The sequence below is a fragment of the Macaca thibetana genome, chromosome 8 (assembly GCF_024542745.1).
Source record: "Macaca thibetana thibetana isolate TM-01 chromosome 8, ASM2454274v1, whole genome shotgun sequence".
Taxonomy (NCBI): Eukaryota; Metazoa; Chordata; class Mammalia; order Primates; family Cercopithecidae; genus Macaca; species Macaca thibetana.
In genome coordinates this window covers 1,044,376-1,061,081 of record NC_065585.1, presented here as the reverse complement: position 1 = coordinate 1,061,081, position 16,706 = coordinate 1,044,376, and the positions used below count along the sequence as shown (strand labels likewise).

Sequence of the window (16,706 nt, the reverse complement as noted above, 5' to 3'; positions counted from 1 at the left end):
GACAGTATCGCTTGGCATCCATTCTCTGACCGCCGCCGGCTTTCCACCCACCTGCCCTGTTGTGGGAAGTCAGGGACCCCGAACAGAGGTACCCGCTAAAGCCATGACAGAACATAAATTGTAAAGATTTCATGGACGGCCAGGCGCAGTGGCTCAAGCCTGTAATCCCAGCACTTTGGGAGACCAAGACGGGTGGATCACGAGGTCAGGAGATCGAGACCATCCTGGCTAACACGGTGAAACCCCGTCTCTACTTAAAAAAAATACAAAAACTAGCCGGGCGAGGTGGCGGGTGCCTGTAGTCCCAGCTACTCGGGAGGCTGAGGCAGGAGAATGGCGTAAACCCGGGAGGCGGAGCTTGCAGTGAGCTGAGATTGCGCCACTGCACTCCAGCCTGGGCGACAGAGTGAGACTCCGTCTCAAAAAAAAAAAAAAGATTTCATGGACATTTATCACTTCCCCAATCAATACTCTTGTGATTTCCTATGCCTGTCTTTAATCTCTTAATCCCATCATCTTCATAAGCTGAGGATGTATATCAGCTCATGACCCTGTGATGATTGCGTTAACTGCACAGATTGTTCGTTTAATGCATGTGTGTTTAAACAATATGAAATCTGGGCACCTTGAAAAAAGAACAGGGTAACAGCGATCTTGGGGAACAAGGGAGATAACCTTAAAGTCTGGCTGCCTGTGGGCCAGGCAGGACAGAGCCATATTTCTCTTGTTACTGAAAACGGGTAAGAGAAGTATCGCTGAATTCTTTCCCCAGTAAGGAATATTAATAATTAACAGCCCTGGGGGAAAAGAATGCATTCCTAGGGGAGGACTCTGAAATGGCCGCTCTGGGGGTGTCTGCCTTATGCAGATGTAGATGGGGATGAAGTGCCCTAGTCTCCTGCAGCGCCCCCAGGCTTGCTAGGATTAGGAAGTTCCAGCCTGGCGAATTCTAGTCAGACGGGTTCTCTGCTCTTGAACCCTGACAATGCGTGCACAGCCGGACATGGAAATTCATTAGTGATTCTAGTTTCGCCATGGCCTTCTGCTTTGTGATCTTTTGTCGCCCTTGAAGCATGTGATCTCTGTGACCCACACCCTATTCGTACACTCCCTCCCTTTTGAAAATTGCTAATAAAAACTTGCTGGTTTTATGGCTGGGGGGCATCACGGAACCTGCCGACATGTGATGTCTCCCCCGGACACCCAGCTTTAAAACTTCTCTCTTTTGTACTCTTTCCCTTTATTTCTCAGACCAGCCCCACTTAGGGAAAATAGAAAAGGACCCACGTCGAATATCGGGGGTGGGTTTCCCGCGATACTGCCCGGCTCATCACCTCTGACTCCTGCGGGCCTTCCAGTGGGCGATATCTCGCTGCCCCGACCAGCTCGGCCTGCTGTCGGGCATCTTCTCTGCTCTCCTCCGACTGTAGGGCTACCTGCCTCACTCCGGGGCGGTGCACTGCGGGTCCGACTCTCCTGGGGTCAGCGCCTAGCGGACTCCCCAACCCGCTCGCGTCCTTCCGGCTTCACCAGCACCGCCCACCCTGCAGCCAGCCGCGGTCTGGGCTTGCGCGCCGCCGGCAGTACGGGGTGTTGGGGGCGTGTCCTGTGCTCCGGACATGCGCGCCGTCGCGGGCGCCGCTGGGACCGGAAGTGCGGGCGAGCGCGGTCCACGGGTCTGACAGGAGAAGCCTGCGGGCACCGCGGCGGTAGTTGGAGGCGGCAGAGGGTCCGGAGACGGCAGAGGGTCCGTCGCCGCGCCGCCCTGCCCCGCCATGGGCCTCCTGTCGGACCCCGTTCGCCGGCGCGCGCTCGCCCGCCTCGTGCTGCGCCTCAACGCGCCGCTGTGGTGAGAACAGGGCCCGGGGAGGCGGGGACCCGAAAGCCCTGGAACTCGCGCTGGCGGCGGCCCTTGCGCGGTGCCCATCGAGGGCCGGGGCCGCTCCGGCTGCTCGCTCCCCTCCGGCTGCTCGCGCCCTTCCGCTGCTGCCCTCTGGAAGCACTGAGGGTATCAGGCCCAGGCTCAGCCCTCCGGTCCGGCGTCCCGATGCCAGGACTCCGGGTTTAGGTCTCAGACCCGCGCGATCGACCCCGGGTGCGGAGGCTGTGGCCTCGGGTCGGCGTCTCAGGACCCGCTGACGTTCCGGTGCCCCTCCGTCCTCTCTCACAGCGTGCTGAGCTACGTGGCGGGCATCGCCTGGTTCTTGGCGCTGGTTTTCCCGCCGCTGACCCAGCGCACTTACATGTCGGAGAACGCCATGGGCTCCACCATGGTGGAGGAGCAGTTTGCGGGCGGAGACCGTGCCCGGGCTTTTGCACGGGACTTCGCTGCCCACCGCAAGAAGTCGGGGTGAGCGGCAGAGCAGGGCGTATGGGGCGAGCAGTGGTGGCTAAGGCCGGGGAGCTTTGCTCATAGGCTCCCTTCGTGTTTGCAGGGCTCTACCAGTGGCCTGGCTTGAACGGACGATGCGGTCAGTAGGGCTGGAGGTCTACACGCAGAGTTTCTCCCGGAAACTGCCCTTCCCAGATGAGACCCACGAGCGCTATGTACTGGGGGAGTGGGGTGTGCCTGGGCCCAGAAAGCACCTTGGAGGGAGGGGTCTGGGCTGGGTATCACCTTGGCGGGTGTCATGGGGCCAGGAAGCTCAGTGGGAGGGGAAATCCCTGGTGGGCATTGGAGGGCTAGAAAAGGGGGGGCTTCAGCGCCCTACCACAGTTACACTGAGGTCCCCCCCCCCATACTGCATACAGATGGTGTCAGGCACCAACGTATACGGCATCCTGCGGGCCCCTCGTGCTGCCAGCACGGAGTCGCTTGTGCTCACCGTGCCCTGTGGCTCAGACTCTACCAACAGCCAGGCTGTGGGGCTGCTGCTGGCACTGGCTGCCCACTTCCGGGGTGAGGCTCAGGGTTGCTGGCCATGGAGGGGTTTGGTCAGTGCCCCAGACCTTGCTGATCCTGCTTCTGGCCTCCAGGGCAGATTTACTGGGCCAAAGATATCATCTTCCTGGTAACAGAACATGACCTTCTGGGCACTGAGGCTTGGCTTGAAGCCTACCACGATGTCAATGTCACTGGTAGGTTCTCTTGTCCTGCATGCTTTGGTCTGCCTCTCAGGTTCACTGCCCTCACCAGATCCCCCATCAGCATTCATTCACTTGCTCCTACAGGCATGCAGTCGTCACCCCTGCAGGGCCGAGCTGGGGCCATTCAGGCGGCCGTGGCGCTGGAGCTGAGCAGTGATGTGGTCACCAGCCTCGATGTGGCTGTGGAGGGGCTCAACGGGCAGCTGCCCAACCTTGACCTGCTCAATCTCTTCCAGACCTTCTGCCAGAAAGGGGGCCTGTTGTGCACGCTTCAGGGCAAGGTGGGGCTGCCTGCCTGCCTGAGGGCTGAAGGGCACAGGGTCTGTGGGAGGGCCTGTCTCATCCTGTCCTGCACCTCTAAAGCTGCAGCCTCAGGACTGGACGTCATTGGATGGACCGCTGCAGGGCCTGCAGACACTGCTGCTCATGGTTCTGCGGCAGGCCTCCGGCCGCCCCCACGGCTCCCATGGCCTCTTCCTGCGCTACCGTGTGGAGGCCCTAACCCTGCGGGGCATCAATAGCTTCCGCCAGTACAAGTATGACCTGGTGGCAGTGGGCAAGTAAGTAGTCTCTGGTCCCCCCTTTCCATGCCCAGGATGATGTCCAGCTGGGGCGGAGTGGGGGATGGCCTGGTGGCTGTGGCCAGCCATGAACCTGCCCCACACCTGACAGGGCTTTGGAGGGCATGTTCCGCAAGCTCAACCACCTCCTGGAGCGCCTACACCAGTCCTTCTTCCTCTACTTGCTCCCCGCCCTCTCCCGCTTCGTCTCCATCGGCCTCTACATGCCCGCTGCCGGCTTCTTGCTCCTGGTCCTTGGTCTCAAGATATCCTCTGCCCCTTGCCATCTACTTGTGACCAGCCTCCAGTCTCCTCAATTCTAGGCTGGGGAGAGTGTTCCATTCTGATGGGGGGTGGGGTACAGGGGTAAGCCCTGGGTCCCCCTCTGAGCAGATCCCATTACACCTCTTGTTGGGGTCCTTGATTGGGCTACGCTCTGGAACTGTGGATGCAGCTGCATGAGGCCGAAGTGGGCCTTGAGGAGCCCGGGGGGGCCCCTGGCCCCAGTGTCCCCCTTCGCCCATCACAGGTGATGGCATCCCCTTCTGTTGTTGGAGTGGGCTTCCAGGGTCTGACTGGTGTTTAGTGTTGCAACTTAGCCTCAGCTGGTGGGATGGTGGTGGTCTTTGGGGATCCCCTGGCCCCAGGGCCCATCTCCAAGAGCCTGTGTACCCTGCAGGGTGTGGGGCTGGCCTCGCTCGTGGCACCTCTGCTGATCTCGCAGGCCATGGGACTGGCCCTCTATGTCCTGCCAGTGCTGGGCCAACACGTGGCCACCCAGCACTTCCCAGTGGCAGAGGCTGAGGCTGTGGTGCTGACGCTGCTGGCGATTTATGTGGCTGGCCTGGCCCTGCCCCACAACACACACCGGTGAGAGGCTGGGCTGGCTGGGGGGTGCGGTTAGAGGTCCCCTGGACATGCAGACAGTCTGTGGGTTGTCTCTGAGCCCTTTGTCTTGCAGGGTGGTAAGCACACAGGCCCCAGACAGGGGCTGGATGGCACTGAAGCTGGTAGCCCTGATCTACCTAGCACTGCAGCTGGGCTGCATCGCGCTCACCAACTTCTCACTGGGCTTCCTGCTGGCCACCACCATGGTGCCCGCCGCTGCGCTTGCCAAGCCTCATGGGCCCCGGTATGTATGGATCAGCCCCACTTCCCCCAACGCCTGTGCCCTCATCACAGACCGTACCCTCATTCAGTAGCCCTTTCCCCCAACTTGGTGTCCATGCCCCCACCATGGAGCCTACCCTGATGTTGCTTCTCCACCCAGGACTCTCTATGCTGCCCTGCTGGTGCTGACAAGCCCAGCAGCCACGCTCCTTGGCAGCCTGTTCCTGTGGCGGGAGCTTCAGGAGGCGCCACTGTCACTGGCCGAGGGCTGGCAGCTCTTCCTGGCAGCGCTGGCCCAGGGTGTGCTGGAGCACCACACCTACGGTGCCCTGCTCTTCCCACTGCTGTCTCTGGGCCTCTACCCCTGCTGGCTACTTTTCTGGAATGTGCTCTTCTGGAAGTGAGATCTGCCTGTCTGAGCTGGACAGAGACTCCCCAAGAACCCCATGCTGCCTCCTTCCGGGGAAATAAACGAGTGTCTGTTTCAGCAGCTATTTGAGCTCCTGGCCCCCTGTCCATGTAGGGCCCCAGGGCATGGGGGCGAGAAGCCTCTGCCTGCAGGGTTTGGCATTCCCTCACCTCCTCCCTGGCAAGGGCTGCTGTAGTCCACTTACTGGTTAGCATTCCTGCCAGCTAGGGCTCTGCTGCTGCATCAGCCCTGGGAGGTGAGCCTCAGGTGCACTCTCAGCCCTGGAGGGTGCCATGCAGGCTCGGAGGGCTGTGTGCATTGCTGTGTGGTACTGTGCCAGGAGTGGTGCTGGGAAGGAGAATACACCATGGCCATGGTTTGAGGGCCTGACAGGAGCTGAGGCACCCAGAAACCACCTGACACCATCTTTACTGCTAGGACTAAGAGGCTGGAGCTGGAGCCCTGCAGAGGAGGCATGGCAGGGGCCCAGGGAAGGCCAGCGCCTTGGTGTGGGATTGGGATGGAGCAGGGAGGAGCACCCGGCCTGGCTTCCTCGGAGTTGAGTCAGCCCAGGTGAGATGCCCACGAGGGGCCGGGCAGGCAACACAGTGGAGCAGGTGGGGCATGGGGACAAGAGCCCCACGGGAGAGGGCACTGATGGGCCAGCAAGGAGAGAAGTAGGCTGTCGTACCAGGACTCTGAGAGGAACTGGGAAGACCACCGTCTGTTCTGAAAGAAAGGAAAAACCTGTGGCCTTCTGGTGATGCCAGGGCCATGTCAGAGACCTTGGTGCTGCGACTAGAGAGCCCTCTGGTCACAGGAAGGCAAAGGTGCCACAGTCACACACAACCATGCACGGGCCTTGGGAATCAGCCGTGCTGGCTGCAGAAGCCACAGCATCTTAGAATCAACTGAGGGCCTGGGTCCTTTCAGTACAATGTCCCCAAATGGCCTGTTGTCTGGGAGGTCCCGAGGAGAGTGCCCTCCCTGTGCCCCACTCTAGGCCACTGCCTCTTCACTGGGGCATGTCTTCCTGCGGGAGGTTCCCCTTGACATGAGGCCCCTGGTGTTGGGGTTTAGTCTATTCATGGGGCTCCACAGTTGCGGAACAGGCAGAGGGCTCCCAGGGTGACCACCTAGGCAGTTTCTAGACTTTCTGTAGAGGAAGCGCACGCCTGCTGGGTGGCCTTATGTTCTCTGTGTCCAGCATTGTTTGAGGCTCGGGGATGGGGGGTATCAGGAACCACACTGGTAGCCTCATGATTAACTTGCCTGTCTTCAGCCCCCTGTCCCAGAGGTTGGAGCCTCTAGTCACTTTCTCCAGCGAATACCTCTGAGGTTGGGTGGATGCCTGCAGTTCCCGCCCAAGCCTGGCTGGTTTCACCCGCCTCTCAGTAGCCCTAGGAACACCTCCTAGGTGGGCATCACAGGGGCCTCGTCTGCTAAATCAGCAAGGGAGATTCATCTGTCAGTCTCCTATTTTCCAAGAAGAAATCTCTGTTGTGGTCTCCTGTTCTCTTTGTAAGATGACATCTGATACAAAGTCACCCTCCAGGCATTTTAGCTGGGCTTTGACCTCAATTGTGTTGTTTTTGAGATGGAGTCTTGCACTGTAGCCCAGGCTGGAGTACAGTGGTACAATCTCGGCTCACTGCAATGTCTACCTCCCTGGTTCTAGCAATTCTCCTGCCTCAGCCTCCCAAGTAGTGGGATTACAGAGGCGCACCACCACGCCTGGCTAATACTGTATTTTTAGTAGAGATGGGGTTTCACCATGTTGTCCAGGCTGGTCTCAAACTCCTGACCTCAGATGATCCACCCACCTAGGCCTCCCAAAGTACTGGGATTATAGGCATGAGCCACCATACCTGGCAGCCTCAATTGTTTTTTTAACAGGACTTTGGCAGTCACTTAAAGCACAAATCATGAAAATACATACGTGGGGGGAAGAGCTAAAGGATACCTCGCTTGTGTTCTGAGTGGTTTGTGCAGAATCCTCCCTGCCTATGCGAGCGTTGAAAGGGAGCCATGGGAGCGGCTTTGTTAGGAAGGCAGGATTTCTGTTCTGATTTTTCAGTAATGATATGGGCTCAGCCTCCATGTTTCTCCCTCCCTGATTTTTTTTTTTTTTTTTTTTTGGACAGAGTCTCACTGTAGCCCAGGCTGGGTGCTATGGTGAGATCTCAGCTCACTGCAACCTCCACCTCCCAAGTTCAAGTGATTCCCCAGGCTTAGCCTCTGTTCTATGTGAAATGTTTGTTTAGAAGCAGAATGCTTGTTCCCTGGTACCATAAGGAAAGATCAGCATTCGGACAAAAAGTTCTCTCAGCAACTCAATTTTACTTTCTGCAGAAAGGGTGCTTCTTGCAGATGGAACAAGGGTGACAACATACCTGAATAAAGGAGGGAAGCCATTTTTATCTCTTAGGCAGCTTGTCTCTGCTACTCTGTCCTGTCTCCGCTGGCTGGAGCCAGACCTCACAATCTAAACTGAACCCGATGGGCTAACAGCTTAAAAACTTTTTTAAATAAGTAAAAGCAATGGAGAACAGAGGAAAAGAGGAAGTTGCTTACTAAAGGACTTAGAAAAGTAATAATACTCCCAAATAAGGAAGGAAGGAGCATGCGCAAGCCGGGACGTGCCTGTGAGCACATCCAGCACAAACATCTTGGTTAAAGTACAAGGACATAGAATGTACCATGTGCCTGGGAGCATGTTTAACACAAGTATCTTGGTTAAAATACAAGGACATAGAATGTCTTTATCCCTCTATATCAAACAGCTACATAGGATAGGGCTTAACAAAGAGTTATTAGCACAAAGCAAGGTGGCTTGAAGAAAGTTAGTCTTTAAAAGAAACACTTATAATTTATTTTTTAACAAGGGAACTTTTGAAGAGGAAACTTTTTAATTTCTACAGCCTCCCGAGTAGCTGGGATTACAGGCGTGTACCACCATGCCCCACTAATCATTTTATATTTTTACAAATATTTTGGCTTCTTCCAGTGTCCACGTTCTTACCAACACTTGCTAGTGTCCATCTTTTTTTTTTTTTTTTTTTTGAGATGGAGTTTTGTTCTTGTCACCCAGGCTGGACTGCAATGACGTGATCTCGGCTCACCACAACCTCCGCCTCACAGGTTCAAGCGATTCTCCTGTCTCAGCCTCCTGAGTAGCTGGGATTCCAGGCATGCACCACCATGCCCGGCTAATTTTGTATTTTTAGTAGAAATGGGGTTTCTCCATGTTGGTCAGGCTGGTCTCAAACTCCCGACCTCAGGTGATCCACCCGTCTTGAACTCCCAAAGTGCTGGGATTACAGGTGTGAGCCACCACCCCCACCCCTGCTAGTGTCCATCTTGTAGATTACAGCCATCCTAGTGGGTGTGAAGTGGCATTGCATTTTCATATTAATTTGCATTTACCTAATGATTAATGAAACTAAAGCATCTTTTCACGTTATTATTGGCAATTGGTGTATATTCTTTTTTTTGAGACAGAGTTTTACTCTTGTTGTCCAGGCTGGGGTGCAATGGTGTGATCTCGGCTCACTGCAACCTCCACCTGCCAGGTTCAAGTGATTCTCCTGCTTCAGCCTCCCGAGTAGCTGGGATTGTAGGCATGTGACACCACGCTCAGCTAATTCTTGTATTTTTAGTAGAGACAGGGTTTCACATGTTGGCCAGGCTGGTCTCGAACTCCTACTTAGTGATCCACACACCTCGGCCTCCCAAAGTGCTAGGATTACAGGCATGAGCCACCGCGCCTGGCCTGCCTATGTTTTATTCTGAGAATTTTCTGGTTTTAGGTCTTAAACTTAGATCTTTGATTATTTTTCAGTTCTTGTAAATGGTGTATAAATGTGAGGTAAAGGAGCCAACTTCATTCATTGGCATTTGTTTTGCAAATCATTGTTGGCTTTTTGTTTTTTTTGTTTTGTTTTGTTTTTTGAGACGGAGTTTCACTCTTGTTGCCCAGACTGTAGTGCAGTGGCTCAATCGTGGCTTACTGCAACCTCTGCCTCCCAGGTTCAAGCGATTCTCCTGCCTCAGCCTCCCGAATAACTGGGATTACAGGCATGCATCACCACGCCCGGCTAATTTTGTATTTTTAGTAGAGATGGGGTTTCTCCATGTTGGTCAGTCTGGTTTCGAACTCTCGACCTCAGGTGATCTGCCCGCTTTGGCCTCCCAAAGTGCTGGGATTACAGGCATGCGCCACCACACCTGGCTAATTTTGTATTTTTAGTGGAGTCGAGGTTTCTTCATGTTGGTCAGACTGGTTTTGAACCCCTGACCTCAGGTGATCCAGCGGCCTCGACCTCCCAAAGTGCTGGGATTACAGGCATGAGCCACCATGCCTGGCCGTTTTGTTTGTTTTGAGATAGGGTCTCAACTCTGTTGCCTAGGCTGGAGTGCAGTGGCATGATCACAGCTCATTGCAGCTTTGACCTCCCCAGGCTCAGGTGATGCTCCCACCTCACCCACCTGAGTAGCTGGGACCACAGGTGTGCACCACCCTTGGCTTTTTTTTTTTTTTTTTAAGACAGTGTTTTGCCATTTTGCCCAGGCTGGTCTGGGCACAAGCAATCTACCTGCCTTGGTGTCCCAAAGTGCTGGGATTACAGGCATCAGCCAGCATGCCCGGCCCTGTTTGCATTTGAATATCCAATTGTCCCAGAACCGTTTGTCGGAGAGACTCTTTCTCCATTGGTCTCAGTTCCCTCGTTAAAAAAATCAAATGACCATAGATGTATAGTCACAGACTTTATTTGTGGACTGTCAATTCTATTCCATTGATCTATATGCCTATCCTTCTATCAGTACGAAAATTTACTATAAACCTACAATAATCAAGTTTTGAAATTGGGAGATATAAGTCTTCCAACTGTTTCACCATTTTAGCCAGACTGTTCTCAAACTCCTGACCTCAGGTGATCCGCCTGCTTTGGCCTCCCAACGTGCTTGGGATTACTGGCGTTAGCCACTTCACCCAGCAAGCCTCCATGGTTTGAGAGGAGAAATCTTTTGTTAATTTTGTTGAGAATTCTTTTTCTTTCTTTCTTTTGTATTTGTTATTTTTTTTTCTGAGAAGGAGTTTCACTCTTGTCGCCCAGGCTGGAGAGCAATGGCACAATCTCGGCTCACTGCAACCTTTGCCTCCCGGGTTCAAGCGATTCTCCTGCCTCAGCCTCTGGAGTAGCTGGGATTATAGGTGTGTGCCACCATGCCTGGCTAATTTTTTGTGTGTTTTTAGTAGAGATGGGGTTTTGCCATATTGGCCAGTCTGGTCTTGAACTCCAGACCTCAGGTGATCTGCCTGCCTCGGCCTCCCAAAGTGCTAAGATTAGAGGAGTGAGCCACTGCGCCCAGCCAATAATTTTTATGTGATGAGTCACTTCTCTCTTGCTGCTTTCAAGATTCGTTGTCTTTCAACAATTTGTTATATGTCTCCTTTAGTTTATTCTACTTAGTGTTTGTTGAACAAAAAAACTAGATGTGCAGATTCATGTTTTTCATGAAATCTGGCACGTTTTTGGCCTTATTTTCTTTTTTTGAGACAGAGTTTCGCTCTTGTTGCCCAGGCTGGAGTGCAATGGTGCAATCTTGGCTCACTGCAACCTCCACCTCCCAGGTTCAAGCAATTCTCCTGCCTCAGCTTCCCAAGTAGCTGGGATTACAGGTATGCACCACCATGCCTGGCTAATTTTATATTTTTAGTGGAGTGGAGGTTTCTTCATGTTGGTCAGACTGGTTTTGAACTCTCAGACTCAGGTGATCTGCCTGCCTCGGCCTCCCGAAGTGCTGGGATTACAGGCATGAGCCACCGCGCCCAGCCTTGGCCATTATTTTTTTTTTAAGTATTCTTACTCCTTTCTCTGTCTAGTCTACTCCTGGAACTGAAATTATGCACATGTTGGTACGCTTAATAGTGTTCCACAGGTCTCTGAGGCCCAGTTCGTATTTCTTTCTTTTTTTAAATTTCTCTTCCTCAGACTTCCCTTTGTATAGAGCCTCAAGGTCAGCCAGAGGTGAAAGTTTAGGGCCTTTTCAGGCCTCTCCCGAGCACATCCATAGTCCTCCGTGTGTGTATGACTTGTATTCCCAAAAATGTTTTGGGCTTTTCAAAGCTCCTGTGGACATCTCATTCCCTTGCTCTTCCTTTTTAGCTTTTTGTTTAGTCTATTGTTTGTGGCAACTGTTACCCATCACCTCAGGCAGCTGGCACTGGGCAAGCCCTGAGTTGATGTGGTAGGAGTCTTCCAGGGAGCCATCAGACACGTTCAATAACTGAGTTTCTATACGAATGAGGGCATTTTGCTCCCACATTAACTAGGAAATGTGGCTTCTTATTTCCAAGATTACCACAGAGCTGGAGGACAGGGTTGAACCAGGCAGGGAAAGCTACAGCCCTTAAAGGCCACTGTTCTTACTGATAGTCACCTGTTTAATTGAATAACACCCCCTGGGATGATGAAAGCCTTTGATTAATTTCCATAGCTCTGTAAAAGTTGATTCTGATCATTTTTGCTATGTTTTTCTTGCTGTTATTGGGTGAGGGGTGGACACATTTTTTAGGGGTCCTTCTCCATTTTCACTCACAACTAGTTTTTAATTTTTATTTTATTTTATTTTTTCTTGAGACAGTTTCGTTCTTGTCGCCAGGCTGGAGTGCAATGGCGCCATCTCTGCTCACCACAAGCTTGGCCTCCTGGGTTCAAGCGCTTCTCCTGCCTCAGCCTCCGGAGTAACTGGGATTACAAGCATGTGCCACCACACCTGGCTAATTTTAGTAGAGATGTATTTTTAGTAGAGATGGGGTGTAGAAAGTAAAAAGTTTCCTCTTCACAGTTTCCCTTCTTGTTAAAGAATAAATCATAAGTGTTAGAAGTAATAGTTTCTTTTACAGACTAACTTCCTTCAAGCCTCCTTGCTTTGTGCTCAGAATTCTTTAAGCTCTATCCCATGTAGCTGTTAAACATGCTCACAGGCAGGTAGTACATTCTATGTCCTTGTACCTTAACCAAAATAGTTGTGCCGGACGTGCTCACAGGCACGTTCCAGCTCGCAGCCTATGCCCCTTCCCTATTTGGCATAAGCAACTTCCTCTTTTCCTCTGTTCTCCCTTGCCTTTACCTATTTAGAAAAGTTTTAAATTATTAGCCAGTCAGGTTTTAGTTTAGATTGTGCGCTCTGGCTCTAGCCAATGGAGACAGGACACAGTAGCAGGGACAAGCTGCGGTAAGGGATAAAAGTTGCTTCCCTCCTTTATTCAGGTGTGCTCTCGCCATTGTTCCGTCCATGAGGAGCACCGTTTCTGCAGAAAGTAAAATTGCCTTGCTGAGAGACTTTTTGTCTGAACGCTGATCTTTCCTTATGGTACCAGGGAACAAGCATTCTGTTTCTAAATAAACATTTTACATATAACACAGGGTTTCTCCACGTTGGTCAGGCTGGTCTCAAACTCACAACCTCAGGTGATCTGCCCACCACGGCCTCCCAAAGTGCTGGGATTACAGGCGTGAGCCACCGCACCCAGCCTAGTTTTTAAAGTTTATTTGCTTTTTTTTTTTTTTTTTTTTTTTTTTTTTTTTTTGACACGGAGTCTCCCTCTGTCACCCAGGCTGGAGTGCTGTGGCTGGATCTCTACCCACTGCAACCTCCACCTCCCGGGTTCAGGTGATTCTCCTGCCTCAGCTTCCCAGAGTAGCTGGGACTACAGGCGCGCACCACCACGCCTGGCTAATTTTTGTATTTTCAGTAGAGACAAGGTTCCACCATGTTGACCAGGATGGTCTCCATCTCTTGACCTCGTGATCTGCCCTCCCCACCCTCCCAAAGTGCTGGGATTACAGGCGTGAGCCACCGCGCCCGATCTTTGCTTACTTTTAAAATATTTTATAATAAAAATATTCCCACATAACAAGATCATATTTACTTACTTTTTTGGGACAAGGTCTCGCTCTGTGTCCCAGGCTGGACTGCAGTGGCGATCTCGGCTCACTCTAGCCTCAACCTCCAGGGCTCAAGCGATCCTCCCGCCTCAGCTTCCCAAAGCGCTAGGACCCCAGGCGCGCGCCAGGCGTCGGGCCATGAGGAGCTTCTAGAGGAGCCTTGATCGTCCCGCTCGCGGCTCCCGCACCCGTTTCTGCGCATGACTAATCCCTAATAAACCCTTGTCAAGTGAATGAAGGAAAACAGGGCGCTCAGCCTGGGGGACCAGTCTCCTGCTGCCAGGCGCTGCCTGCGGCCGAGACCCCCGCCCGTGCCTTCCGCCGGGCTGCCCCCCAAGCCGCACTTTCTCTGGAGGTCCTCAACCTGGAGGGGCAGCCTCCACCCGGCCATCGCGCAGCCTGGGAACGTGGAGAAAACGAGCGTCGGGGTCTTGGAGGCGGCGTGGGAAACGCCGGACGGGGCGGGGCGCTGTCACGGCAACAGAGAGACGCGACGGGGCCCCGCCCCAGCGCCAGTTTCCACGACAACCCGAAGAGTGCGGCGAGGCAGGCGGTACCCCTGCCACTGACTGACGCGACCCGGGCCAGCACGCTTCGTCCCCGCCCACCCGACAGGCCCCGCCTCCACGCCCGTCCCCGCCCCGCGCTCCCCGGCTGTCGCGAGGTTTTGACTCTCGTGGCGCCCCAGGGGCCGACGGGAGTGGCGGCCGCGCGGAGGAGGCCAAGATGGCGGCAGCTGCGGTTTCGCTTCGCGGGGTAGTGTTGGGCCCGCGGGGCGCGGGGCTCCCGGGCGCGCGTGCCCGGGGTCTGCTGTGCAGCGCGCGGCCCGGGCAGCTCCCGCTACGGACACCTCAGGTGAGCGCTGGGCCGGGCCTCGGCCTCCGAGCGGCCCCGCATCCCCGTGAAGGTCACGGCGGGGAGGCTGCGGGCGCGGGCCAGGGCAGCGCGGAAGCGGTCCCGGCCACCCAGCGCCCCCGCTCCCCGCTGCCTGCTGACCTTGAGCGTGTGGGATCGGAGCTGGGCGCCTACCTCTCCGAACGGCAGGGCGCCCCGTCCCGAGCGTGGGGGTCGGCTGGACGGGCTCGCTTTCGTGGCGGGGCGGGGGCTTTCCCGGATGGCGCGCCCAGGACGACTCTTGGGGCTGGCTGTCCAAACTGGGCCCGCGTCCTGAAGTGACCCCAGCCTGACCTCGGCCAGCTGCTTGTGACCTTGGCCTGCCCCAGCACCCTTGGTCACTTCGGTCTGATCCCCGGCTGAGGATGCAGGCACACCCCCCTCCTGAGAGCGAATCACGATCTAGGGGTCAGCGGCGGAGAGGGATGGCGTGGGTAGTGGGACAGGGTGTGCGTCTGGTGCCCTGCAGGAGGTGGCCGTTGCTGGGTGGAGAGGTGGCCGCTGAGAGTCAGATCCGCAGGTAGGGCTGGGTGGTGTCCTGGCAGGCGCTGAGCGGAGATCTTGCAGGCAGTGGCCTTGTCGTCGAAGTCTGGCCTTTCCCGAGGCCGAAAGGTGATGTTGTCAGCGCTGGGCATGCTGGCGGCAGGGGGTGCGGGGCTGGCTGTGGCTCTGCATTCGGCTGTGAGTGCCAGTGACCTGGAGCTGCACCCCCCCAGTTATCCGTGGTCTCACAGTGGCTTCCTCTCTTCCTTGGACCACACCAGGTATGCAGCTGGCTGGCTGACTGGCAGGGGGAGGTTCTGGGTGGAGCTGGTGAGGTGGAATCTTCAGCGTTCCTAATGCTTTCCCTCCCTCCAGCATCCGGAGGGGTTTCCAGGTATATAAGCAGGTGTGCTCCTCCTGCCACAGCATGGACTTCGTGGCTTACCGACACCTGGTGGGCGTGTGCTACACGGAGGATGAAGCTAAGGCGCTGGCTGCGGAGGTGTGGGGTCTGGGGATGCCTGGGACCCAGGGCTCAGGGCTCCCACTGTGGTGAGATGGTAGGGTTGTGATGAGGCTCTCGGTGGCAGGTGGAGGTTCAAGATGGCCCCGATGAAAATGGGGAGATGTTCATGCGGCCAGGGAAACTGTTCGACTATTTCCCAAAACCATACCCCAACACTGAGGCTGCTCGAGCTGCCAACAACGGAGCATTGCCCCCTGACCTCAGCTACATCGTGCTAGCTAGGTACACGGGCTGCCCACGGGGTGGTGCCGGAGAGGTGGGGGAAGGGCTGACTTGTGCTTGGGACTAAGGAGCCATGGATCTATCTGGTCCTAGGCATGGTGGTGAGGACTACATCTTCTCCCTGCTCACGGGCTACTGCGAGCCACCCACCGGGGTGTCACTGAGGGAAGGTCTCTACTTCAACCCCTACTTTCCTGGCCAGGCCATTTCCATGGCCCCTCCCATCTACACAGATGTCCTGGAGTTTGACGATGGTAAGAGGCCTCCAGTCTGGCAGTGAGCATGTTGAATACTTCTCCACTACCCCCAGGGATGCTTCCCCTGTGTTCCTGGGCCCAGGAGGTCCTGCCCACTTCTTGTCTGGGGTGTCTTCTGTGCATATCTCAGGAGGCTTTTGGGCTCCTTCAGTCCTTCAGTCTTGTGTATGTCCGGTGGAGGGTACTGTGCCTTTGATGCCTTGGGTAGGGGCCCGTGTCTGCTCCACAGAGGGGGTGTGTTACCCCAGGTTGGACATGAGTGTGAGAATAGCCCTCATTGCTTGTCCTTGGCCAGGCACCCCAGCTACCATGTCCCAGATAGCGAAGGACGTGTGCACCTTCCTGCGCTGGGCATCTGAGCCAGCGCACGACCATCGAAAACGCATGGGGCTCAAGGTAAAAGGGTTGGGAGAAGGCCATGGTGGGTATCAGAGAAGGGCTGAGAGCTGGGCAGGGCTGCTCCCCACTCCCTTCTCTGAGCCTTCCTCGTCCCCAGATGTTGCTGATGGCGGCTCTGCTAGTGCCCCTGATCTTCATCATGAAGCGGCACAAGTGGTCAGTCCTGAAGAGTCGGAAGCTGGCGTATCGGCCGCCCAAGTGACCCTGTCCAGTGTCTGCTTGCCATCCTGCCAGAACAGGCCCTCAAGCCCAAGAGCCATCCCAGGCCTGTTCAGCCTCAGCTGGCTAACCCCTGTTTGTCTGGAAAAAGAGGCAAGGGGACAGGAGACCAGGCCCTAGCTCTGGGCCCTCCTTCAGCCCCCATCATGGGAATAAATTAAGTTTCTCAATGTACATATTTGAACTGTCATATTTGAGCTATTATATGGAAGGAGTGCAGGTTTGCAAGGGACTCTGATACCAAGACCCTTGCCTTCACAAGGTTCCCAGGATGTCCCATTCAGTGTGGCCAGCAATGCCCTGCACTATCTGGTAGCTGGGAGTGCAGATGGTGGGTGTGGAACAGAAAGCAGACAACTGGATGTTAGAGGAAGTGGCAGCATTTGGTGGGGTGGGATGGGGTGTGTCTGGGCACAGAGCTGAAAAGGGCCTGGCTAGGCAGGATGTGGCCCAGGGACCTGTTGGAATGAACAGCCAAGTGTCAAGGTGTTGAACCACTTGGCCCCATTCTGATGGCAGCAGGGAACCTTGGCAGCATTTTAACAGGGAAAAGGCCTGGTCTAGGGCAGGGGCTATTGCTGGACT

At 55.0% G+C, this 16,706-nt stretch overlaps 2 protein-coding genes and 1 long non-coding RNA gene across 4 annotated transcripts in view; 2 read left to right on the top strand and 1 right to left on the bottom strand.

Moving 5' to 3' along the window:
• GPAA1 (glycosylphosphatidylinositol anchor attachment 1) overlaps positions 1-5,251 on the top strand; it is a 288,404-nt gene extending 283,153 nt beyond the window's left edge. The window contains exons 2-13 of the mRNA XM_050800891.1: positions 1,658-1,849; positions 2,171-2,350; positions 2,436-2,547; positions 2,752-2,899; positions 2,977-3,078; positions 3,172-3,368; positions 3,451-3,647; positions 3,760-3,913; positions 4,081-4,176; positions 4,327-4,517; positions 4,609-4,779; positions 4,918-5,251. Of these exons, the coding sequence (XP_050656848.1) occupies positions 1,776-1,849; positions 2,171-2,350; positions 2,436-2,547; positions 2,752-2,899; positions 2,977-3,078; positions 3,172-3,368; positions 3,451-3,647; positions 3,760-3,913; positions 4,081-4,176; positions 4,327-4,517; positions 4,609-4,779; positions 4,918-5,161 (1,866 nt within the window). The 5' untranslated portion in view covers positions 1,658-1,775 and the 3' untranslated portion in view covers positions 5,162-5,251. The remainder of the gene's footprint in view (positions 1-1,657; positions 1,850-2,170; positions 2,351-2,435; positions 2,548-2,751; positions 2,900-2,976; positions 3,079-3,171; positions 3,369-3,450; positions 3,648-3,759; positions 3,914-4,080; positions 4,177-4,326; positions 4,518-4,608; positions 4,780-4,917) is intronic.
• LOC126960981 (cytochrome c1, heme protein, mitochondrial) overlaps positions 1-16,295 on the top strand; it is a 37,117-nt gene extending 20,822 nt beyond the window's left edge. The window contains exons 2-8 of one of the 2 annotated variants that reach the window (XM_050800952.1): positions 13,825-13,976; positions 14,583-14,779; positions 14,874-15,000; positions 15,089-15,246; positions 15,340-15,500; positions 15,799-15,899; positions 16,000-16,295. In XM_050800952.1, coding sequence (XP_050656909.1) covers positions 13,848-13,976; positions 14,583-14,779; positions 14,874-15,000; positions 15,089-15,246; positions 15,340-15,500; positions 15,799-15,899; positions 16,000-16,104 — 978 coding nt within the window. In that variant the 5' untranslated portion in view covers positions 13,825-13,847 and the 3' untranslated portion in view covers positions 16,105-16,295. Of the gene's footprint in view, positions 1-13,824; positions 13,977-14,560; positions 14,780-14,873; positions 15,001-15,088; positions 15,247-15,339; positions 15,501-15,798; positions 15,900-15,999 lie in introns of those variants that run through there. The other variant, XM_050800953.1, reaches the window with a different exon arrangement.
• On the bottom strand, positions 11,041-13,718 carry LOC126961012 (uncharacterized). The gene is made up of 2 exons (XR_007728165.1): positions 13,110-13,718; positions 11,041-11,950 (listed from the first exon to the last, which is right to left on the bottom strand). It is a non-coding gene; the product is annotated as an uncharacterized LOC126961012 (long non-coding RNA).
• Positions 16,296-16,706: the final 411 nt, after the last annotated feature.